General features: G+C 44.5%; 1 protein-coding gene across 1 annotated transcript; it reads left to right on the forward strand.

The window, feature by feature from the left end:
• Positions 1 to 26610, forward strand: hmga2 (high mobility group AT-hook 2; the record flags this gene model as incomplete). The annotated part of the gene is made up of 5 exons (XM_079235991.1): positions 1 to 111; positions 906 to 992; positions 7174 to 7224; positions 22073 to 22105; positions 26560 to 26610. 5 exons carry the CDS (start codon positions 1 to 3, stop codon positions 26608 to 26610), a joined length of 333 nt encoding a protein of 110 aa, XP_079092117.1.
• Positions 26611 to 27160: the final 550 nt, after the last annotated feature.

A 27160-nucleotide genomic window follows, 5' to 3' on the forward strand; every position in this document is an offset into this window, starting at 1 on the left:
ATGAGCGGACGCGGGGACGAGGCCGGTGAGAGCTCCGGCTCCCAGGAGCCCAGCGCGGGGCCCGCGGAGCCGCAGAGGAGGAGGCCGGGGAGGCCGCGGAAGCCCCAAAGGGTAAGCTCGTGCCTCGCTGCTGCTCACTGAGGGCTCCGCGGGCAGGCGGAGGAACGAGAGCCAGCTGCAGCCCCTCTGTGCGGCTTCTAGCGGCTGAAGCTCTGCTCTGACCGCGGGGTTAAACCTGTAGTGTCCTGGTCCTGTTACTTACTCTATGGAACTACACGCACGCACGCACGCACGCACGCACACACACACACACACACACACGCACACACACACACGCAAACACGTGCACACACGCAAACACACGCGCACACACACACGCGGACACACATATGATCTTGTAATGAATTGTTCCATGGTTTGTGTTTAGTAAGTTACCTATAGTATTATATTTGTAAGGAACGCCATTAACAACATTAATACATTGTTTCCTTAAACACACTGCAGTTTGATGTGTGCTCAATAGGCTCCACACACACGCGCGCATGCACGCGCCAAGCAACGCGCCTTTTTACAGTCGGCTCCGGCTGCTGATCTCTAATTGAAGAGAGAAAGTGGCCCATGAACGTGACTCTGCGGGCCCTGAACGTGTTTCCGTCAGTGTGTGTGAGGTTCGCTGGTGAGTCACTTCTCATTCCAAGTGTCACTCCGACAATCCTCCTCTGACGCCCTGCAGGCTGAGAGACGCACAGCAGCTGCTGGTTATGGAGAGGAGCAGGGAACCAGACCAAGGATAGGTCGCATACACACGCACACGCGCGCACGCACACGCGCGCACGCACAACCTTTGTCCCTCTTTAAGCTTTCTGTTCCTGGTCACCCATGTCATGTACCCCCCTCCCCCACAGGAGCCCAGCGGAGAGCCTGTCCCCAAGCGCCCTCGGGGCCGCCCCAAAGGAAGTAAGAACAAGGGCCCCTCCAAGGCGGCGCAGAAGGTAGGGGCCTCGACACCTGAACGACACACACACACACTGACGTCACTTTCCCATCACCGACCTACATCCCATAATTAATACGTGGCGGCTGGCCTCACGGTTGTAATTGTTTGACAAAAAAAATCTTCTTAAATTTGGAAAAATGAACAGTCCAAACCTTTGAGCCAAAACAAAGGAGGAGGACCTGGTAAAGCCGGCCCTTCAGGGTCCAGTGAGACCCGGGTCTCCACAGCCCTGCTCCTCCTCATCTATCATCAAAGCCAAAACAAGAAGTAAAGCATTTTAGACAGAATTTTGAGGATTTGTGCGGTTGCCCAATCATCACACAAATCATAATCTACCTCAGTTCTCTTTTCGTCAGTTTTAGTTCATATTTGAACAGATGAACACAGACCAGTCATCCGGGTCACCGAGTCTTTAACTTCGAAACCTCCGTTCAGTTATTAATTAGGTACATTTATTGTTTACAAGTGGATGACCCGATCCGACGTCTCAGCCAGAGTACACACGTGCTGGTGGGTTTGCATGGGGAACATCTGGACCAGAAGCAGCCACAGAAAACCTCTCCAACGGACATCTATGCATGTTCCCGTCCTAAAGACCGCCGCTCCTCAACAAGACCGCCCAAATATAGAAACCCACTTGCATGCCAACTCGATATGAAACCACAGGACGCACCAGACTAAGAGAGGCACCAGACTACAGTCGCAAAGAAAGGACGAGCTTTGGGAACTTTTTACACAACTTCCCGCCTCACCTTTGAGGCTGCGACGCTGCTCATCCCCATTAGTTAGATGAAGCTGTGTTAGGCTCACGATGACAGCAGCCTTAGTGCTGCCTTGCCACCACCAACCACTGTAAACATTCCCAGCACTTTGAAAAGTGAACCACTCTGCTCTCGCCGTAATCCGGTCTGGTCTCCTCTGGTACTGTTATGATAAACAGTGAGATATCAATCTTTCCAGATGAAAGAGTCCTGGGGTCGGCCCACACCTTTAACTTATACTCTTTAAAAAGTTCACTTCCCCTCCCCACATCAATCACCTGCGCAATCTTTGACAGATATCATGGCAGCTTGTGAATAGAAGCAATTGTACTGCACACCTCGACTCGGCTATTCAAACAAAATATGGACCGCTTTTCCAACCATTCTGAAAAATAAGGCATTATTTACTGAAAACGTCCGGTTCAGAGTGGAATTCACGGAAATGAGATCTTTAAATTCTCCAAAATCTGAGGCCATCCTCAGCAGGAGTGCTCTTTTGTTCCAACATAAAAAATAACCTCCCGCTGGTTGTGTCACTGCTTCCATGAGGGTGCAGAGGTGGACGGAGTGTTTGAACGCTTCAGTAGGCTTCAAACTAAAGAGGTCCCACATCCGGGTGTCGGACCGGTTCTGTGAGGCCCCCTTCGAAGGCGGGACAGGATGCCTGCAGTGTCGTGACAGGATGAATTGTACGAATGGGAAAAGTGGCTCAGGCTTTCAGACACGAGAAGTTCAGGTTCACGCAGAAGTCGGGGTGAAAAATAGCTCTAACAGCTTAAACCCCGCCTACTTTTACACCTGCACACACGTGGCCACCCAGATTTAGCTGTAAGAAAGCAGATTTTATGACATCTAAACAATTCAATAAACACTGTGTTTAAGCAGACTACAGCAGTGATGGTTAAAGAGGCGCATCAGAAAACTACAATATGATTGTTTTTTGTAACGGTCATATATTCGTTTTGGAAGTTTTTGTGAAGATGTTGGAGGCTCTAGGTCAGAAAATGCTCATAAACGTTGTATGTTTGAGGACTCTTCCCAAGAATATCTTCCATAATCCATAAGATGTCAGCCATGTTGCAGCAATGCTTATGATGGTTATGACTCTCAGTCGGCCTTTTTGTACACACTAGTGCAGAGCTGTTCAAAATGTACAACGCACGGAGGAACATGGACGGAGACGCAGCCTTACCCAGCATGCCGTTTGGCTGGGTAACAGTTCATATTGTAGCTAGGAACAACAGAGAGGGAGCCTTACCCAGCATGCCGTTCAGTGGTGTAACAGTTCATATTGTCAGAGTCAGAATCAGCTTTAATGGCCATGTGTGTTTACACATACATGGAATGTGACTCCGGTTTCACTTAGCTCTTCGTACTTATACACAATAAACAAGATAAATATAAAAATGGAGAGCGAGCGGTTCTCGCTATGCCGTTAGCGGGTCGACGTTTGTATTTTGGACTGAAATGTCAAACCTATTGAAATGTGATAAAATTTAAATATTTATTTTTGCCAAATCCTTTGTTTTATGACTAAATCCAAAATTTGGTGTTTTGTGGAATTGTTATAGATCCCCTAAAACCTTGTATGGAGGCGGTTTGGGTGGATGGATAGGTCACAGTCAATGTCTGGTTTCTGTAACCATGACCTTTCTTCATGTATCCATGATGAATAATGGTTCCCTAACCCTGAGTAAGTATTTTGTTCTGCCTAAACCTTGAACCACAGCAGTGGCAGATCAGGAAATGGTCACATTCATCTTTTTCTCTGCGATGGTGATTTGTAATGTCCGTGGAAGGCGATCCTGCTGAAAGGCCGTCCGATCGCTGGGTATTCAGGGCTGCTGCTCAGACATATAGAACACGCGGATGATTAATTGAAAAGGGTGTTGTCTTTCAGACGATTAAATCTCCACATTAAAAATGCAGCATCGCAAACAGAGAACTGGGATTACAGTACAGAGATTGGCTAGTCGGCAATGTGAGACGTCATGATGAACGCAAGCATTGTGTCAGAGAATTAGAACCTTATCACACTTCTTTTTTTTTTTAAACCTTGGAAAACACATTGCTAGAGAATACTCATTTTCATTGTTGCCAAGGCACAATACAAGGCAACTTGAGGTGACTGTGGCTCAGTGGTAGAGCAGGGTCATCCTTCAATCAGAGGGCCGGCTGTTCAATCCCTGGCTCTACTAGTTCATATCGATGTGTCCTTGGGCAAGACACTTAAGGCAAGGCAAGTTTCATTGTATAGCATTTCAACAACAAGGCGATTCAAAGTGCTTCACATGAAAACATTAAAAGCATCAAAACATAATGCAGAAGAAAACAAGATTTAAGAACATACAGTCAAAAAGCAAAAAAATTGAATAAAAGTTGCAGTGCAGTTTATGCATAAATTGTTTAATATCCTTGAATCTGGTTCAATTAAAAACAACAGCAAACAGAAACGTCTTCAATCTGGATTTAAATAAACTTAACCCCAAATTGCTCCTGTAGGCGGTTCCTGCAGTGTGTGAATGTTAGTTAGTCCTGATGGACAGGTGGTACCTTCATGGTAGCTCCTCCCATCAGTGTATGAATGTTAGTTAGTCCTGATGGACAGTGGTACCTTCATGGTAGCTCCTCCCATCAGTGTGAATGTTAGTTAGTCCTGATGGACAGTGGTACCTTCATGGTAGCTCCTCCCATCAGTGTGAATGTTAGTTAGTCCTGATGGACAGGTGGTACCTTCATGGTAGCTCCTCCCATCAGTGTATGAATGTTAGTTAGTCCTGATGGACAGTGGTACCTTCATGGTAGCTCCTCCCATCAGTGTGAATGTTAGTTAGTCCTGATGGACAGTGGTACCTTCATGGTAGCTCCTCCCATCAGTGTGAATGTTAGTTAGTCCTGATGGACAGGTGGTACCTTCATGGTAGCTCCTCCCATCAGTGTATGAATGTTAGTTAGTCCTGATGGACAGGTGGTACCTTCATGGTAGCTCCTCCCATCAGTGTGAATGTTAGTTAGTCCTGATGGACAGGTGGTAGGGCCGGGCGGAATACCGGTTCCAATTTCAAATTTCCATGCGGTATTCATTTTTCATATACTGTAACAACTGTTGTCGCTCTTCCGCAGGCAGCAACATATATTGCTCACCGCTGAGGGCGCAGCAGGCTGAGTTTCCTACGTGTCATGGTTATAACTTCATAACAACAATTAATAACCCACAACTAACACTCTTTAACAGAGTAAAACACTGGCCCAGGATTGTCACCCTTCTCAACTTCCCCATCAAGCTTGCATATCCTGGATCAGACAAATTGATATGGATCATCCCATCCGACACCGCAGACAGCAGACAAGCTGATCTCCCCATAAGGTTTGGATCAGAGCGTTAATGGGATCCCTGGCTGAATAAAATGGCTGAATATTAAATCTTAATGCGTTAAGCCGTTTGCGAGGGTCCATGTGCCGTGAATGTAGTTACCAGAGGGTGTAACCTAAAGCCCAGTATTTCTGTGCACGCCGTAGTATTAGCCGCTGCTTTGTGCGGATTCCCAAGACGGAGTTTTTGCGTTTGTGCGGACGTGGTGGAAGAGGACCTTTTTGAATCTGGGATCCAGCAGGTGACCAGCTGAAACGCTCCCCTGCTGCCATGTGACCAGACTGGGCGGCAGAGCTCGCTGTCAGGGTGACAGAGGAGCCATATCGCTGCAGAAAGCCACACAATGCCACAACACCACCACTGATACTTGCTGGTCATTGTCTGCAAAATTAATCGCAGGTCAGCAATTTGACTAAGATCTCACGACTCGCTGCCAACCAGCCAGGATGAAGCCACTGAATTATTGACTCCGGCCTGGTCTTGGTAACTGCGGGTGACTGCAGAGTGTGGCTTTCTGACTGTCCACAAACATCATCTGAGTAAGAAAGGTAGTTCCCTACCTCAAGCCAAACACACAGGGACATTCCAGGTTTTCCTTTCACAGCAAGGGAATGCTCTTTAAACACAATATAGTTGGCACATTCCTCACTCAGGCCATGTGCATGCTGATGCGGATACTATTGAAAATCTTCTGTCAGCTCACAAATATTTAGTTCCATTTGAATTAATTTCCAAAACAGCTGTTCAGTTAAACTGTTGGGGACTATTTTAAGTGGTGGATTAATCCACATTTGGTGCTTTAGTGTGCATTTGCTTTACTTGATTTATTTCTATATGTGCAGCTCTTGTTTTTGAAGTTTTGGACATCCTTTCTCTTCAACCATCTTCAGTATTGGTTTCCCCAACTAAGGATTTAAATAGTTGAATCTGATTGGTAAAGTTTTGCCTATAGTCGACTGATCGTCATATCGCGTACATCTTTTTACTTGCTCATTGATCTGTTTAAGATTTATGGATCTATAAATAAAAGAAAACCCAATATTATTGGTGGAGATAGATGTTACGATGGCTTGGTTGGCGTTTCAGAATAATGGACAGTATGTGTACGCGTCTGGAGAATTGATACGGAGCCACATAGTTTATCATCCCGTTAGCTTTTCCTAGTTGTAAATAGAACTTTTTCTCCATTTCTCTCTATTGTAGCAACGTACTGACAGAAGGTAAACAATAAGGACGTGAAGGGATAGGGGAGCCACAATCTTCATAAATTCGAAATATATCTAGCTCTGATAGTGTTATGTCCTCATGTGAGGACGCAGCATGAATACATGCAGACCTATTCTTTGATTCTGAAAATTGCCATGTTTTTAATGATTGATGAATGATCTTTTTGTTTGATTTCAACATCTCCCCGTCACTGTAATGATTCCACCGTGAGATCGGCAGTGGAATCTGGCTTCTTAGATCGTCCACTATTCAAGGTCACCCCTAAATGTTAGCATGTCTATGTGCCGGTTCGCACCGGCCCCATTGCTTGGTTCCCGGTATTGCTGTTACTAGATGTGGCCTTCATTGCGTGTGGCGGTTCTCAAGGGGGCCGATGGCCCGGCTCCCGGTCATGGACGTGCTGCAGGGAAGTGAGGAACAGTTTGGTTGTACCCGAACCAGCAAAAGTGAACTGCAGTCAATTACATTCAATTCAGTTTACTTAGTATCGCCCAAAATCCAAATCACTAATTATCCTCAGAGGGCTTTACAGTCTGTACACATAGACATCCTCTGTCCCGGGACCTCACATCGGATCAGGAACAACTCCCCAAAACCTTTAACAGGAGAAAAATGGAAGAAGCCTTCAGGAGAGCAACAGAGGAGGATCCTCTATCAGGATGGACAGAAGCAATAGATGTCATGTGACCAGAGTTACAGCACATTACATGTGCCGCCGCCTGTTTTCCATCAAATGTTCACATCATGCAGGTCGTGAAGTGATGGTCGGTATAAAGACTGACTCGTGTATTTCTCCTTCATATATGTCTTCACAGAAAGCCGAGGCGACCGGGGAGAAAAGACCGAGGGGGCGACCCAGAAAATGGGTGAGTCAGTGGTTTCCTTAAGGTCTAAGCTGGTGTCTGGAACTCACATCGTACACAACACACAACACACAACACAAGGAGTTGTGCCAGTTGATTAAATCTATTTGTGGCAGGAGGTAAAAGTGCAAACACATTAGTTTCTTATCATTCAAAGGCATTTTGTCTCTTAGTTGTAATATTGGCAGATTATAATGCTTAGATACTGTTTTACTATATTGTGATCATCTCTTAATGTTGACTTTAATTATGTGGCCTGAATACATTCAGAGGTTCCTCTTCTGGTTGTTGCTGGTGTGTGTGTGTGTGTGTGTTCAGGGATATCTTCAGAATGTTTGTGTTATCGGTCCGAGAAAATGTTTACTCTCCAGCGCTGGCCGCAGGAATACTTAAATAATTCCAGCGACAGCTTGAAGGCCTCAGTGTTTATCAGCTGCAGAGGAACAGGCCTGAGTGATGGTGGGGAAGCAGTCGGCAGTTAGAACGCCACCAGGAAGGGCGAGGAGAGATGCAGCCAACGGGAACCTTCTCCCGCTTGTATTGTGTCTGCGTTTTATCCGTGCGAAACGGGGAAAAGAAGAAGTGAAAGCCGACAAGAACAGAGTCATAAAGTGTGGATTGTACATTTATTTCCATTTCCTTGAAGGAATGGTGTAGACTAAGAATCAACTACAAGCACATTTAGTGTATTCTCCGCTGAACAACGTACTCTTGCTGAGACTCATCAGCTCTATGCGGTGGCTTCAAAAGCTGCAGGAAGTAAAAGAACTGCTCGCCTCACATGCATTGACTGAACCCTCAGCCTGCAGGCCTCCTGCTCAACAGGATGGCTCCATGGGCATGTGAGGCTCAGAGGACCAGGACTAACTATCAAAACCCGGACTAACAGGCTGAGGAACAGCTTTTTCCCCAGAGCGGTTTCCTCCATCACCCCACCACGCCACCCAGCTCACATTGGACAATGCCGCAGAGAAATTAGAAGAAGAAGAAGAAGAAGAAGAAGAAGAAGAAGAAGAAGAAGAAGAAGAAGAAGGTATCCTTTATTAATCCCCTTGGGGAAATTATTCTCTGCATTGGACCCATCCCTGGATAGGGAGCAGTGGGCAGCCCTGAGAGGCGCCCGGGGAGCAGTTAGGGGTTGGGTGTCTTGCTCAGGGACACTTCGACATGTGCCATAAAACAAACCTTTAACAAAGCTGTCTTGTCACTTTAAAGTCTTTTTACCTGCTGAACTGAACTGACTGAGTCACCAACTACATTTCGTTGTATCTTTTTACGATGACAATAAACATCGTTATCCTTAAAACAGTTGAGGTTTACTGCAGGTTTCTCTTTGTTGTGCTGCCTGCCGAGGCCTCCATGTCCCAGTAACACCGGCACCCACACCCGCAGCGGCCTCCATTGCTTTACGTCTAGGGTGGTGGGTTAGGGTTAGGGTTAATAAAATGTAAATATGAAGGTGACCTTTTACCACGCAGACATAGTCCAATAGTTTGCCATATAAATACATACAGTATGAAATGTGCCATGTGGTGAGTTAAGTTAGACACAAGCAGTAAGCAGAGAATTAGAACCTCACATCACACATTTCTTTATTTAAAACCTTGGAAAACACATTGAGGGAGAATACTCATTTCCATTGTTGCCAAGGCACAATACAAGGCAACTTAAGGTGACTGTGGCTCAGTGGTAGAGCAGGGTCATCCTTCAATCAGAGGATCGGCGGTTCGATCCATTAGTCCATGTCGATGTGTCCTTGGGCAAGACACTTATTGCTCGCTGTGTGAACATTAGTTAGTCTTGATGGACAAGTGGAACCTTCATGGTAGCTCCTTCCATCAGTGTATGAATGTTAGTTAGTCCTGATGGACAGGTGGTACCTTCATGGTAGCTCCTTCCATCAGTGTATGAATGTTAGTTAGTCCTGATGGACAGGTGGTACCTTCATGGTAGCTCCTCCCATCAGTGTATGAATGTTAGTTAGTCCTGATGGACAGTGGTACCTTCATGGTAGCTCCTCCCATCAGTATGAATGTTAGTTAGTCCTGATGGACAGGTGGTACCTTCATGGTAGCTCCTCCCATCAGTGTGAATGTTAGTTAGTCCTGATGGACAGGTGGAACCTTCATGGTAGCTCCTCCCATCAGTGTGTGAATGTTAGTTAGTTAGTCCTGATGGACAGGTGGTACCTTCATGGTAGCTCCTCCCATCAGTGTATGAATGTTAGTTAGTCCTGATGGACAGGTGGTACCTTCATGGTAGCTCCTTCCATCAGTGTGTGAATGGGTGAATGATGACATGTAGTGTGAAATCGCTTTGAGTGGTCGGAAGACTAGAAAAGATCTCTACAAGTACAGGCCCATTTACCATTTAACATTGGCTAGCTAGCAAGTTAATTAATTGCAGACAATAACTCAAATGTTGGGCCGACAATGTTGGCGGTGTGGAAACGTAGGTTTAAAGGGAAAAAGCGATGTATAAAATAAATGTTTTACAGTAAAGAATGAATGGAAATGGATGAATTAAAACTTTAAAACCATGCTTAATCAAGCAGATATCTGGATAGTAGATACCTGGGCCAAAACTTCCTATACCATACGCTGGTCATTGTTTACGGTCCGATTAGCAACTTAAGACGTGAATGGAGTTGGAGTTCAGAGATGATGTCTCCGACTGGATTGACTGTTTCCATTCATATGCAGATATCTGTTTAGTGGTAAATGAAAGTGGTTGTCACGCGATAGAAGATGGGTTCAGAGATAGAAGAGATTGAATATTGGCCCCCGATCTCAAATGTAATTGGTCAATACTAGTCAGACTCCAAATGGACTAAAAAGGGAAACCAGAACACTTCCGCTACCCAAATCATGTCCTGTTGCCTATGGATTCTGCATTCATTTGCAGCGATCTGTTGATAGAGATTACAACCTTTATTCTGCTGCTGGAGTGTCTCTGGGACTGGGGTTTTGTATTTGGTTTATTCAGCATCATACCCTGCTTATCCCTCTGTATCACCAACATGCAGCTGGCAGGAACTGCTAGGTTAGTCAGACCCGGCTGATCCAAGGTCAGTCCCTCATCGGTATGCACTCTTGCTCCTCCACCGCATGTCTTCTGTGTGCAGGTGCCGGGATGGATAGGCAGACCTCTGCCAAACTGACCAGCTTCCTTTGCTAGTAAAAGCTTGAAGGGAGAGTCTCTGCTCTCTAATAGATTGCATTCATCAGTTGTGGACAGCAGTTTCCCTTTTCTGTTGCCAAATGGCGACTGTCTATTGGATTGTACGTAAAGCTTTGGCATCCCGAACACTTGGTTGCCAATATGAAAGGCCCTCTTGTTGTCATGTCAATAACAATGGAAATAGTAAAAACAAAGATGCCTTCATACAGTGCCATCTCATTGAAGTAACTGGTAAGGGCACACCACAGCAATGGCTTATGGTAGGGGACTCGGACCTGGAGACTTCTGTGTTCTGTGATAGTAAGTTGATTGGTACCTAACCCCCGAACAGCCTGCTCTAGTGGAGGTGCATGTTCAGAGACGCACAAAAGGTGCGTCATGGTGCATGTCAATGTGACCCTAATGATTTCTGTGTATGAGGGATAAGCAAAAGTCTTACCTTGAATCTGAGCCAATTGCAAAACATCAGTTCACCCAAATCACAAACACATATATCTTGGTGAGCTTTTAAGTCAGATCTGCCATTTTGACGCTCACAATTTTAATAGTCATTATTAAGAGTCATCTACAGTGGGGGTGTTTCTCACAGGAATTCAGAAGAATAGTCTGCTGCCAGATAATGATATCCCTTTGGATCCCTGCTGCCCTTCACTGGATTGCTTGTAAATGTCAGTGTAGATTTTAAGATGTGAACTCTGGCTTGTAGCAGACTCCTGCTTGTTGACTTCAAATGAACCTTCATGTTTTAGTACTACGTGAAGTGGCATCTCAGTATTTTGGGGTCTTGTAATTTGCAAAGATTCTACTGAATGCCAATTCAAAAGAATGTGTACTTCCTTGACAACGTTGCTGTCTGGAGATAACCCTTGTAATACAAGAACAAATGAGGCTTCAGACAAAACAAAGAGCATTAGTCTAGCAGTGCTGCAACAATACCGAGCAGGAATTACGCCATTTGTATTTGAATAGAAAGGACAGGAAAGAGGGGAAAATATGATTGTGCATCACCCTTCTCTATTTGTGCGCTGCTTCCCTTTCCATTGGTCAGCCAGTTCCTCTCAGCGAGGGCTGTCCTGCTGCCTGCTTACAGCTGCCTCTTTGTGATTCACTGCAGTCACATCCGACGTAACCCACACCAGGACACTCTCATACCCATCTCCCCTTTCTGCGCTCTTATTGGTGTTAAATGGAGTCTACTGTGAGACTAATGCCCTCTGCATTAAACGTGTGGAAATGACTAAGTGAATGGCCAGGGGAGCACAAGTGCTGTGGCGTGGGTGTGTGTTTAGGGGAGTTGATATAGTGTGAATGGGAGAGGTCTACTCCCATCTCACACAAGGCTTTGCTGCTCTTGGCTTCGGGTCAGATGCTGAAGGCAGGTGCCAAGCAGTGGAATCAGAGCTCAGGGGAGAAGAAAAGTAAGAAAGTCTGGCAGAGGTGATGAGCGGCACGATTGGGAGTCTGCCCAGCGGCTTTGAAGAAGGCCTGGAAAGTCCTCAGAAATTAGCAGCATGTGAACACTTCTTTCCTTTGAATGTCTGCATGTGTAAAGGCAGCGGTAATTACACTATTGTGGCCAGTGTCCGACATTGAAACGCTTTTGATAACCTTGGCAAGGCTCACAGAGAAAATATGGAACCTCCAGGCTTTCTGTGCAACAGATCCTCCGGGAGAGTTGGTCTCCAGAGAGTCAGGGGCTGAATCAGGGCTTTGGGGCTCAAACAAGACGAGCAAGATTCTGTGTGCTTAAAGATATTTCACATTTTTTTAAATTCAAAAACACACTGGTGTGTGCTCGCTTTATTAAAGACCTGGAAAAAAAGATAACTTCCTGAAGCAGATGATGATCATCAACAAACACACACACACACACACACACACACACACACACACACACACACACACACACACACACACACACACACACACACACACACCACACAAGTTTCGTTTTAAAAACGCTCTGCTTTTCACGCAACATATTTTTTGATTTCTCTCTTTCGGCCGGAGCGCCCCCTAATATAACGGTAGGGGAAACACTGCGCCTCAATCACATGAACCTTCAACCCTCTGGGTTCTCAAAGGAGATCTCTGTCCTGTTTACGACTCGTTCAGAACTCAGCTCAGAGTTTAAGATTTCATCTCCGCTTGCTAGCCGACCTGTTCTCATTCCCAACTCGCCACATACAGACTTTGCCCGTGGCCTCACTTTTTATCACACTGGGTGGTACCCCTTTAGTGCGGATTAGTCCGGTAGACTTCACGTTGTTAACGGTATGAATTCAAACAAAAATACTGAGGTAGTTTGAGGAACCGATCTTAACTAATCTTGACTTATGTTACGTAGCTTGTTAACACTTTCAGGGTGTCCCCAAATAGTGAACTTTTCCACGATTCGATCTGAGGAGCCATATTCAACTGCCAATCTCAAAGTAGAAGTGACCAAAAAGGATCATTTATAAACAACAACATGGCTATTTCAAAATCAAGAAATAGGAATATTTTGATCGGAGCCCTCACATAAGCACATAGCACTATCAGCGCTGTATGAACGGTTCTCTAAACTGGTTGTTAAGATGTGGATGGGTCCACATTGAAGTTAGTAGAAGGCCTACTGTCTCTCGTACAGACCCTGGACGCCTTGTTGGGTACGGGACCGTGTTGGGTACAGGACCTAGTTGGGTACGGGACCGTGTTGGGTACAGGACCTAGTTGGGTACGGGACCTAGTTGGGTACGGGACCTAGTTGGGTACGGGACCGAGTTGGGTACGGGACCGAGTTGGGTACGGGACCTAGTTGGGTACGGGACCGTGTTGGGTACAGGACCTAGTTGGGTACGGGACCTAGTTGGGTACGGGACCGTGTTGGGTACAGGACCTAGTTGGGTACGGGACCTAGTTGGGTACGGGACCGTGTTGGGTACAGGACCTAGTTGGGTACGGGACCTAGTTGGGTACGGGACCGTGTTGGGTACAGGACCTAGTTGGGTACGGGACCGTGTTGGGTACAGGACCTAGTTGGGTACGGGACCTAGTTGGGTACGGGACCTAGTTGGGTACGGGACCGTGTTGGGTACGGGACCGAGTTGGGTACGGGACCGAGTTGGGTATGGGACCTAGTTGGGTACGGGACCGAGTTGGGTACGGGACCGAGTTGGGTACGCGACCTTTGTGGACATTGTGTTCCCCCTCACATCCCTGAGATCCTCCGATTCTTCTCTTCTGGTTGCTCCAACATCCAGAGCTGTCTCTCTATCTGTCTCTCTATCTTCTTTAAAATCACCTTCTAATCCCCACTGTTTAGTTATTAGCGTTTTTAATAACCTATTACAGTGCTGTTAACAGAGTGGACAGATGTGGTTTAATCCGAGTCAGCGGGCTTTGTGCTGCATTCAGTTCAGACTTGATCAGAAATGTCCCAACTTCTAAGAGCCTCGTGGCTCAAGTCAAGGACTTGAAGGCTTTTGCCACCATGAGAGCGCTATACATACACACCACCATCACATTGATGGAGCGAGGCGCATGTCTGGAGAGGCTTAACATGCTGAGTTAAAAGAAGTCATCCTGCTGGAATTATGGATCCCTCAGTGCTGCATTTGCAAAATGCATTTGAACATAATTTGCAGGAGATTAGATTGCTTGACTTTGTGGCTTTGGCTGTTTGTGATTAGCTTCCAGTTCATCCTCTGTCCATTCTAAACAAGCTGCTAATGTAAAACACATCGTCTCCTTTTGTGCTGTAGGATGGCCTCAGACCATTTCTATACATATAGAGTGCTGAGAAGACAGATAGAAGACCTTTAATAAGCACGCTGTGTGTTCGTTACTCCGCCAAGGAGCTGAGGTTCTGGGTTTGGTTTGATTCGTCTTGTCACACGGCCTCGGCAGACCTTCTCCTTCACTATTGTGTTATATTATCACACAAGAAATGAACACCAGCAGCAATGAGTTCATGTGAAAAGGATTCTTCTTCGTGCTGCTGAAAATGATTTCGCTTCATTTGTCCTTGAATGAAGAGGACAGGAGTTTTTGATTTAAGGCTGCACTGTTTTTTTTTTTTTAGTGACTCTGTTTAGTGTGAATGAGGTGCATTTAGTTATTTTTAGAGTGCCTCTGCTGTAATGTACTCCTTCCCGAGGCTGTTTGTGAGAGCGAGAGTAAGAGAGACCTCAGAGACCACGGACACCACAGAAAGGAGTTGGGGGTGGGCAGCAGCTTTGCCTCATTCCCCACATTCTCAACCCCCCACCTCCTCCAGCCTCGGCTGCTGCCGGGCTCAACGGCAGAATTCCAGCCACTAGAGGCCCTTTGTTCAGACAGAGACTCTACAAACATCAGGAGTTCTCTGGGATCTTAGTGGATTTCCACAGGTCAACTTTGCCTCCCTCTCCTAACTCCCACCCTCTCTCTTTTCTTTTTCTTTTTCCTGCTGGAAAGGTTTAATCATTTCACTCTGAGCTGCTCCACACTTCCGGATGTAAAAAGCAGTTAACGACTGCTGCAGAGATAACACTCGCGGCATTACTCAATCGTCCCATTATACCGCATCGTTAATATTTGACTTCTCTTCCACTTCTCATGAGTCGTCGTTTCAACAAAATAGTGGTTGAATTCCACAGCTTTCCTGTCACAACTTTAGGAATAAACAGATTTTCTGGAGGAGAAGATTTGCATGTACACATGATGTAACCTCAAGTTTCTTTAAATGGAAAAAAAAAATTATTTTGTACAAAATGGCTGCTACCTTACGCATTGCATATTTTGCTGAAAAATAAATACATAAAATGAACTTGTTAATTTCGTAGGAATCCCCCCCACATTATTGTTACTTTTGTCACTGGCAGTTTGTGTTGAGGAAAGTCAAGATAATAGATTTGAGTCCTAAATGGTAGAATATCAGTCAAAGCAGCTTAAAAAGACCAGCTGAGCTTCTGCAGGTACATCTGCTCACCGAACAGTGCAGCCGGAGAAGGAGAGCACTTACTTTGAGTGTTTGTTTTACACAGGAAGTGACAGACTGTGGTGTCCTGGCTGCTGTGTTCAGCGATGCCTCGGAATATCCCCCCTCTTCCTTTTCACAATGGAGTTCTTTCAAATTCCTCAAATAGATATGGACATTTGTGTCATTAGAGTATTTCTGCTACCACCCTTATGAGGCAGGAAGTGAGCTGTTCCAGGCCCGACAGGTTAATTCATAACATCTGCAACGCTCTGTTAAAACGAGGGAGACCTGAGTGCCATGCACAGAGCCCTTCCTGTTTCAGAGCGGCCACGCATGCACACCACATGCATTTGCATCAAATAGTTCCAAGACACTGAAGACTGCAAAACATACAACAAAAACACATAATTGAGATGCTTTTTTTCTCTGTAGGCAGCAAAATGCACCAAAACAAGAAGCGGAGACATATTTGTAAGGTCTAAGCAGACGTATTGCATTTCTACTTTACTCCCTCTTTCCCTTTGAGATACTCTGGGAACGAATTTCACTTCAAACAGCAGAGGCTCCTAAATGGAACCGATCCAATTTGTCTGCGCCTTTCTTTCCTTCCAGAGCACCCCCCTAAAAAAAAATCCCACCAACAAAAGCCTGCTTGTCTGGTAGGAATTTTCCACATTCCTTGCAACGACAGACAATTTTTTTCTCCTGTACAAAGGACCCTTCGGAAAATTTCCTCTAATTGCCAGGTTTAGTTGGACCCTGATAGGTGCAATTCATAACTCTGGTGGGGCATGCAATGGGTGGGGTGGGGGTCATCTCCATCCCTTCATACGGCATCCCAACACATGGCTTTTATTCTGGATAATGATGGCTGTTCGGGAGGGAGAGCTACTGGGCAGCAGCGGTGTCTAGGTGTAATCTGCACTGGTCGATTGAAGGCGTGTTCTTTTGCCTTGGATTGTTGTCTCCGGCGTGCTTTCTGGGGCCAAGCACTCAACAGAAAGAACCCCCGCATAACCTTTTCTAATACGAAACCAAAATCTTTAGAGGAAGAGCTGTGTGTTTGAACACGTTGGATCCGGAGACACCCAGACAATAACAAGCTGTAATCAGACTCTCCCACAGAAGACACATGAGTGTGGAGGACCACCAGGATTTCATATCCTTTGCTTCTCTCTGCAACCCCGACAGCCTGAATCTGGTTGCCCACTCGTGTACGGAAGTCTCACAGGGTCAAGTTCAAGGCTTTACAAAGTTGTTGTTGAAAGGAAAGAAACAAGGAACAAGAGAGATAGAGAGAGAATGGGAGAGATTCCATCTTGTTTTTTCGCAACCAATGAACGAAGTTTAGAATATTTGGAATGTGGAGGAGTGACATAGAGATACATAGCCGGATACATCTCTGGTCGAGGCAGAGACCTGTCACTCTCAGTAGCCCCGCCCTAAAGCGTCCCCTGCTTTATGGTCTGTTTGACTCTAAATGACCATAAGTTACTAAATGAACATCATGCTGTATTGAAGAAGACTTGAAACTAGAGATTGAGACATAAACTCATGTTTACTGAGGGATTAAATCAAGAGAGAAGTATAATTTATATAGACATTTATACAACCAGAGGAGTCTCCCCCTGGTGGTCAGGAGAGAGAATGCAGCTTTAACACATGAAGCATATACTTCTATACAACCAGAGGAGTCCCCCCCTGGTGGTCAGGAGAGAGAATGCAGCTTTAACACATGAAGCATATACTTCTATACAACCAAAGGAGTCCCCCCCTGGTGGTCAGGAGAGAGAATGCAGCTTTAACACATGAAGCATATACTTCTATACAACCAGAGGAGTCTCCCCCTGGTGGTCAGGAGAGAGAATGCAGCTTTAACACATGAAGCATATACTTCTATACAACCAAAGGAGTCCCCCCCTGGTGGTCAGGAGAGAGAATGCAGCTTTAACACATGAAGCATAGACTTCTATACAACCAGAGGAGTCGCCCCCTGGTGGTCAGTAGAGAGAATGCAAGTTTTGAGACACTTCCGTATTGGCTTCACTCGGTACAACCGGAGGATGCTGCTTGGTCTTAACGGTAACGTCTTCACAAAATGTGATTACAATAAAGCCAATATTTGGTCAGATATTTCCGTCTGGACCATAATGTCAGATCAGATGACTGAGGATAGACCGACAGTTCTAAAAGTAATCATACTGATAATCAGTCCATGTAATAATTGGTCGCCTTAACAATGACAGGCTCTAAATAGCATCATTGAAATGTATATATATTTATATATGTATCAGTTAGAGTCCCCCACAGTGTTTCCAGCTGGTATTATTGTTTGCACCGCTGTTGCAAAGATCTGTTGGATACAACAGAACAGACTATATTAGACTAAGTTAAAGCGCTGCTCATTTTACCTGCCAGATAAGTCAGATGTTTACCTGCCTATGTGCTCGATTAGGCAAAGCTACATTTTCACAATTTAAATGTGAGCCTTCCATGTTCTAACAGCCTCACGCTCTACACAGCATTTCACCCCAAGCATATCTCTGACAGGCTTTTCATCTGTGCAGACTCGTGTTTGTGGAGGGAAGGTTGGTCAAATTATCCGTTTGGCTTCAAAGGAGGTCCAAAGGTTAGCGGGCCCAGTAACGGTTAACTAGAGCAAACAGCGGCAGCGCCTATCTTATGGGATAATTAACACTCAGACTGCAAAGACAGCAGAGCGGGAGCACAAAACACTAATATACACATGTTCAGGACACTCAGGTACACAGATAACGAGATATCAGATACAGTTATGAACATTTATTAATGCTAAACATGTAATCACATGTTAAAACACAGAAGGAGAAGGCTCAATAACAAACATTTGAAAAATAGATTCCAAAGCTGTAGGTAATTTGAAGGTGTTGTTTGTGGTGTAATGTCACTTCAGTCCTACATCTGTGTATGGGATACGTTCAGGCACACAATATTTACTAGTACATATGCTACATGTTTGCTCTTTGCTGGACACATTTGGTTGATTGGTGCATACAGGACAGTCTGTGACAATGGCCATGTTAGGGTCCATACAGTTTCATTTGGATTATTTTGAACTGAGATGTGTGGCTAAACTTTTGGTTTAGGCTGTAAAACCAACATCTTTGACATATCTGTGACACTGGGATACCAGCTTGTTGCTCTGTACAAACTGACAATATGGCTATTGTTTCAAAAGGAAACGCCAGATCAAGAAAGGGAAGGGGTAAGTTAAGGCATTCATTCAAGGGCAAAAGGGGTATGGGTTATTAATTAAAGGGAATGAATCAAAGTTTGGGCTTTGATCACTCACTTTACCATATAAACTCAGTGCACAATATCAACTACCAACCCAGTTGATTGTACGTTTCTGCAAGCCAAGGGATACGTTGAATGTCGACGTTGTTGAACCTAAGTTTCCTATCAGCCTGGTATCACACTACGTAACAAAACTAGGTTATGTTAGTAAAGAGAGCATGGTTTGTGTTCAAACGGTAATGTACCCACGTAACCACTGTAACAACGTAACTAGTTAGATTGAGGAAAAAATGAATAAACGACGGAAGCCATGAACCAACAACTACTCGAAGCATTGTTGGTTCATGGCTTCCTTTCTTCCGGAACAATACATAATGAGCATAATGTTAGTGTGAAGTCAGCTTTTACGTTGGGTTTCACACGGGACACGAACATCGAACTCCTAGTTGAAAGTCCCGTGTTTGTTTCGATTAACGGCCGCGGGATCTATAAACGTTGCTCTGCACGTCGACTGTACCACGTCGCTCTAACCGACTGCAAAAAAATTCAAATTCAATATCCGTGGTTTGCAGAAACGTACAATGCCAATATTTGTATCTGGTGACTGGGTTACAACCACTGTCAGATTTCCGTGAATATTTGGTGTGGACATTTATGCTTCTCTAACCTCTTGGCCTTTCATCATCTGACAACTAACAAACCTTTGGACCAATCTCTTCGGTTCTACAAGGTATTGCAACATCTAATAAACAGATTTCCATTGATTGAGATTTGCAGTGAATGTCTAAGAGCTCTGCTGATCTTTGACCTTCTCTCTTGACGGCAAATTTGACTGAACAAATATTAATAGCAAGAATTGAGAATTGCGATCATATAATTCGAGCACATTTGTGCTCTCGATGCATGGTTTCTTCAGGACACTGTTGGCTCTGTACACAAGTCTCCATGACTCCATAGTGTTCCCTGTAGCACCACCCTCAGGACAAACTGTCTCATCGGGGCTTTCATTCTACATTCTCAGCTTCAGAAATACATAGGAAGTATAGGAAGAAAAGAAAATACACAAAGCTGTCTACAAGCGGCATCAAGGTGGCTTTTTGTGAATGACGGCACAGCAGAGCGGAGGCTTTCCTCTCTTCTATCAGAGGAAGACTTTTAGAAAGAGGCTGCTGGGTGGCTGTGTAGCTGAGAGCCTGGAGCGCCGCATTCTTCGAGCAGTGGAGAGATGGGGTTTCAGCCAAGAAGGTCCTATTTTCAGTCTTCCTGGCCCAGCATACCTTGGAAGGGTTGGAGCTGCCCACGCTGCCCTCATGCTCTGACTCACAAGCACCCGGGAGGCAGAGCCGCTTGGCCTACTAGTGACCCATAGTGTTCGGCCCAGGCAACATCAAAGAGCTGCCAGAGCCTGTGAAAGACAATGCGGCCATTTCTCTTTTGTGATATAGAGGAAGAGGGGCTGGTTTACCAGCAGATAGTGGATCTTACCGTCAGGCTTTAAACTTAGAGAACTCTTCGTCCTTTGTCTTCATGGTCAGTGAAACTACTGTCAACTGTTACTTGAAATGATTTAGAAGTATTGACTTAAACCCTTAGTTATTTTGGAGCCTGCACTCCCTGCAGTTCATTTAGTTACATCACATAATGCTTCGAACTAAAATTGGGAAGGGAGGAAAGGCATCAAATTACATGCAACTATATAAATATCAAGGATAACCCAATAAACTCCAAGACTTTATCCATCATGAGAAGATGCATCATTCAGGCTCGATATAACTAAGGGTCCACAATGTCCACGTCTCAGTTGTCTTAGTTCTTGACCTGAGCTATTTACTTATTTATTTCACAATGACTTAACATGTGATGGCAGCAATGGATAATGTTTGGAAGTATCAGAATTATGATCCAGGAGAAGAGGTCAGAAGAGGTCAATCACCCACCTGCCCAACACCAAAGGAGTGGTGGTGTTCAGAGGGTCTGCATCCTCCTCTCTGTGTACACTAGTCTCCAAATTCTTCATCCACTGCTGCTCGCATTCCTTATGCAGGACCCATCCGGTGTTGACATGGACTCCATTACTGTGTTTGAGCCTACTGACATTCCAGCCAGAGCTGGCACTGAAAACACCAGCTGTTTGGACTGATATCGGGTGTGTGTGTGTGTGTGTGGGGGGGGGGGGGGTTAGGGACATGGTGCTCTCTTCTTCGGGCCGGCAGCTGGCTGGGCTTACGAGCACCAGGAACTCTGCATTTTCTTTTTACATTCTCAGAGCTGATGGACTCAGCTGTTCAGCCCTAGTCCAGACCAACTTCCTGTGCGGCTATGAGCTCCAATATGTATTGGTACACCCATTTATCGTTATATTTAAAGACCTTTATATAAAAAAGAATCAATCACCCCTGAATTAAAAGGTACAGTTCACCCCAGAACAAAACAAATACATGTTTGACCTCTTACTTGTTGGTCTGCTGGAGATCCTTCCCTCCTATATAATGGAACCAGATGGACTTGACTTTTCCTGCTCAAAGTGCCCCAAACAAAACTCAAGATTCCAAACTACACCGGCCAACCTAATCACCGCACAGAAGGAAGCTCGTGTTTTTATGGGCAAGCACGAACACGTCCCATTCAAAATACACCTCAGCTAATTTAACTTCATTGTTTGTTTCCAATATTTCATATTTAGAGTTTTCACATGTGGCTTTGAAAGGAGAATGGTTGTCATCCAAAGTGTCAGAGGCAGCTGCCTTCCTCTGTAGACATCCTCCAGCATGACTCTCACAACGTCCCTGTGGTGTGCTGCTACTTCTGTGTGGCTCTTTGCCTGCAATCATTAAACTGTTTCATGATTTTGTTACTGATCAGGCTGAAGGCAGGTTTAAATCAGTCTGGGTACGTGACCTCAAAACTCTTGCTACCAATGGAACTGTGTCCATAGCACATTGACAATAATATCAAAAATGGTCAAAGGTCAAGGAAACGCATGCTGGGCTGAATTAGAGATTCAAAAGCCTCACAAAATCAGAAACCCCATGACGGATTGGGGACTGCGTCGGGCCATCCAACAGTCATGCTTCAATGTGATGTACCTGGGGCGACTGTGGCTAAGTGGTTAGCAGTAGGGATGGGTATCATTTGGGTTTTTTCCGATACCGGTGCTATATATATATATATATATATATCTATATATCTATATATATATATATATCTATATATCTATATATATATATATATATATATATATATATATATATATATATATATATATATATATATATACAGAGTAGTGTAAAAAAAAAAGTATTTAAATCGGCTCAGGCACCGGAAGGCAGTCAATCATCCATCTCACTCCACTCACCATGTGACATTGTTGTCAAATGACAGCTGAGGAGGATTCTTCTTGTTCGTGATATGGTGGAGGAACAACACTAACCTCTCCCTTCTGCTCTCTTGCAGCCGCAGCAAGTCGTCCAGAAAAAGTTTGCTCAGGTAAGATCGCGGATTGTGCAAATACACACACAAATGCAACACACTTAAGGACAAGTGCTTTGTAATCCGAATTACACGACATGTTATGTTGTATTCCAACACACGACTCAAACATTTGCACTTTGTTTGGATGGTGTTAGCTACATTTAGGCTACAGACACAAGTATTATTGTATACTTTAACTCAAGGAGTTGTAATTAAATGGCACACGTTGCTGTAGTGCTGACCTGGGTCAATGCACACGTTTTTACAATGCATGAAACTCTTTTGAACAAATATTCCTTGTGTGTTCACCCTGGTTTGTGCATTCACCAAATAAGAGCAATTGGGTTGAATGGGAGAATATTTTAGTATATAACCCATCTGGATGCCCTAAAGTTAGTTAATGGCTATTGGCGCTGCTACGTCCCACATTTCAGCTAACTAAAGTTCAAGTTGTCAGCCGAACCGGAAACTGTGGGAGAGTTTGTGAAAGTTGCAAGCCAACCATCCATCCATCCAATCTCCTCCCTAGTGCTCATAACAACAGCACACTACATCCAACTTTAAAATTTAGTTTTTTTGTTTTGCCTTTTATGAGTCTGATATTTTGGTAATTTTGTGTGTACTGGCTTGGTTGTCAGTTTAAGTGGTGGAATGATGATTCTTGTCTAGCCTCTCAAAGGCTTGGAACATCCCTATAGTCTTGCATAGCCAGAACTATTTGCACCCTTTGGGAGAAAGGTCTGGCTGAACCATCATAACTCTGCACTAAGGGGAAACAACGCTCTGGGATGATTGTATTTCTTAAGACCAATCACAATGACCCTGGCCGGCGCTCAGACAGGAGCTATGGTGCCCTTGCAAAACAGTTACATGCAGCGGAAAGGGTGGAGAATTCCACCTGAAATAGGCGGCCAATGGCAGGCTGATGTGCACAGTCTACATCCTTGGAGTCGGACGACTGCAGCATTAACTCGACCTGCAACGTAAGCTTACACTAGTGCTTGTGTTTTTACTTGTGAAAGGTTGAGCCGGATGGGAACTCTGGCAAAAGTCACATCTGTAAATACAGGAGTGGCTTTAGCAAGAAAAGAGGTGACATTAGACGTGAGTTATTCTCTTGGAGAGAGTCAACTGCATGTGGGACTGCTCATATGTAGCGGATAATTAGAGGCTGTTTCGTGTTGCTGGTGTGAGCACCTACATCAGAGAGAATGAAAGCCGAATGGTAATAAGTGAGTGCAACATGACACAGGACCCCCACCCCCAGCATTCCCTCACACTCCAGGAATCCACCAGCCTCCCGTCTGTTCACTGGTGCGGGCCACTTCTTGGTGTGAATGCATAACTCGGCTCTGATTTGTGGCTGTGTGGGAACAGGGCTGAGGTAGTTGGGAGGCGCTGTGAGGCCCTGGGAGCTGCAAGCCATAAAAATGTCATTTAGCTCTCTCACTTTGATAGGCTGCTTTATCTCAGCCCCACCAACTGCAGCCTGTTCAAAACCTCAGAGCCCTTTCATTCCAGTGCTCAGGGTGGGGTCATACATGACCCAACAGAAAGCTCTGGCTTTACATGTGCACACAGCACCGTTTCCCATTGAAGTTCCAGCTGCTGCTGCCAAGAAAACACAAGTTCACAAGTACAAACACATATATACAAAAACATCATTGCATAACATAACATACAGCACAAGTACACTGATATAGACAGCTCACTTACCCTCTCCCACCCAAACCTCAGCCCTCAGCTATTTTACACCATTACAATGATAATGACTCATGTAATTAACAAATCATGTCAGCATAAAGAGCAACTCTTTTCAACTTCAGTTAGACTGAAAGAATGCACACATTTAAAGCATAAACAGGGGGGTTTAAGATGAGAAAAATAAAGATGTCCCAAAGCATTGGAAGGAAAAAAGGTTATTTCCATCGAAAAGAGCGTTGTAATTGAATGACCTGTGCCCATTTTCTCTGAAAATTCTAGGGACAGAGAAAAAGGTATACAGCATAAATCTGAGTGGATTGACAATCTATATGAATCCATATACTGTTTCAAATAAGAAGGACAATCAAAATAAATAAATGTGTGGCTTAAAGGAAATTTCAGGGTCAATCTAAAGTCCAAGATATTCGTATGAATCATCTTTCTCAAGGGGTGACCCATCATGATAAGTAATATGCACATTTTTACTTATGAAACCAGTTTTGTAGCAAGTTAAACTCAGAATGTAAAGAATAATGAATTTGTACTATATCAGAGTTAGAAGTGTAAATAATCAGAATCAGAACCATTTATTCCCGGGTATGTTTACACAAACAAGGAATATTTCTTGGTGGAAGGTGCATTACATTAGACGAGACAATCAACAACAACAACAACAACAACAACAACAGTGCAATAGATGTTAAATTAAGTACAAAATACAGTATCATCAGCATAAAGATGAACATGACAATTAGAATATATTTGAAGTAAGTCTAATTAAATGTAGAGAAAAGAAATGGTCTCAAGGAAGAGCCTTGTGGAACACCCTTTTCAATAATGAAATATTCAGATAACCCTGCAAGACATTTATACTAAGAAGATAAGAACTCAACCAAAGGAGAGCATTTTGAGTTAAACCAATAGCATAGAGCTTATCAAGGAGGAGCTAGTGATCAATCATACAAAAAGGCCTTGGAAAGATGGTAAACACCATCACTAGGTTGGGTAAACTGCAGCCTTTGATCAAAGATGCCCTCTTCCTTGTACAATGAGTGTGTGAAAGGGTGTAGGTGGGGTGGGGAGCAACAGGATTAAAGCTTCTTTTTTGTCCCCCACCCACGCTACCACCAGCACCACCTTTCCTCTCTCCTGCTCTCACTTGCCCTCGTCACACATGGTAGCATTTAGCGGGCCTTTAAAGCCGAAGTGTGTGAGCACTAATGAATGGCGTTGGAGCTGCACCGCCACGGCCTGGGAAAGGAAGAGGGTTATAAATTGTGTCAGTTAGCCTCCCTGAATAAAATGAAGCCATGTGGAAAATGAAATCCATTTCATCTGAGGAGTGAGGAGAAACGCCCCCCCCCGTCATCGCACACTCATCCTGGGGAAACAAGGACATCCAGGGGTAGTGAGGCATCATTAACATTGCTACAATGAAGCCTCTATCTCAAAGAAAACCCCCGATACACTGCTAAGATTATGCACATGTTGCAAAGCTTTCATGCTTGAGTGGAGGGAAAAAAGGTGTGCTTGATATTATGCTTTGATACTTGCGTAGACTGCACATTAATGAAACAATTAAATCCATACAGCTTCTTCTTTCAGTCCAAACATTCACACACTTCTGGAATCAGACCTGTGTGAATCAAAAGGTACTTTTCCCTACTAGCTATGAAGCCTAAGCAGGTAGCCACCTTAGTTATAGCAAACCGCTGAATCCAGAAGTATAAATGAAGTTTAACGCCTTTCAATACTGGCTGCAGAGCAAAAGCAGCACATTAGCAGCAGCAGCTTCAGTCCTCCACTGGCTCTACATGTACATATAGATCACAAGCAAATAGACGGGAGACAAAGGGACGCTACGCAAGTGAAGACAAAATATTATGTCTTTGTGGCACTCACACTGTATACTGTATAGTACCTTTTTCTGAGTTATCTAAAATAACAATGTAGCATGTGAAATTAGGACGCGTACTGAATGTGCCATGAAGCCGTAAATAAAGAGAAATAAACACTGCGGACAGACCTCAGGCCAAAATGAGTTTGAGATTTAATCTCACCAAGAACTTTGTAAGCATTAACTGAATGCAATGTGGCCTTGACTTGACTTGTGGATCAGGGTCAAAGCAGGATGTTGGTTCTGCATCGGGATGTCTCATCATGCACATGAGCATTTCCTGTCAGAGATTAAGCATTCACTCTGTGGCCGAGCTGCTTCATTAACTCATTAACAGGTGACTGAAGCGCTCTGGTTGGTCCTCCTCTGCTTCAAGGAGACTGTGAGCCTCTCTGGCCTGAAATAAGATACCATCACTCATCCAAAGGTGTTCACAAGTCGCAGTATAAAGTAAGAAAGTGTGAATATATGAGCAACCTAAAAGATGTAATAGGTAGTTAGTTAATAGCATCCAAAACCTGCACACATGATCGTTTTATTTAATGTTGTGAAACGGTCGTAGTTTTATTTTCACAAGTGGTTTTAACGTTGTTAAACAGCACTCCCTGTTGAGAAAAAGATGATGCTTTGTTTGGTTTGCGAGCATGAGCCGTAGTCACCAAGACGAGCTATTCCGCTTACGTATTAATTTAGTTACGTACGTGACTTTCAATAACTCACCGTGTTGACTGGGTTTCACATGGAACAGTGGACCCTTGTGTTGCTCATCAGTGTCAGAGACATAAATAATGCATACATATATAATAATCATTCTCCAACCGAGCTGAGGGAGTTTAAATGACACAGACCATCTTGTTTTCGTCTACAGGAAGAAGAGGAAGAAGAAGAGGAGGCTGGAGAGTCCCCAGAGGAGGACTAAGCTGCCACACCTTGACATCTCTACCTCATTCAGCTGTCAGGTCTTTCAAAGGGAAAAGACTGCCTTGACCACTTATTTTTGACTTCTTCCCACATGCTATTTTACTTGGTTTAATTTCAGTTAAAGAATTTCCATCTTTGCTCTGTCACCGAACAAGCAAAAATGTCCAGCAAAAGTGTGGCCTTTAAATTACCATTTCATACAGTTTCACATAGACCACGCAGAATGCAGCAGAAGGAAACTATTCGTAACTGTGCTTCTTCAGCTCTTATTGGTTGAGCAGATTCAAACCAGCACAAAGTTCAGCTCCGGATATTCTGGCTGTCAAACAAATGAGGCAACAGACAGACATCGGCCCTACGACACACCTAGAGAGCAGACTGTTAGGTCACCAATCACAGGGAGACTCAGAGACCTTTACTCAGGGCAGTGGTCATCATCCTGTTGGCTAGAAGCCATTTCTAAATAACTTGCTCACGTGGTTAGCTTTGGCTCAGACTGAGTCCCCAAACATCATCTTTACATCTAAATAAAAGCAGACCATCATCCT

Source organism: Taurulus bubalis, assembly GCF_910589615.1.
Source record: "Taurulus bubalis genome assembly, chromosome: 20".
Lineage (NCBI taxonomy): Eukaryota > Metazoa > Chordata > Actinopteri > Perciformes > Cottidae > Taurulus > Taurulus bubalis.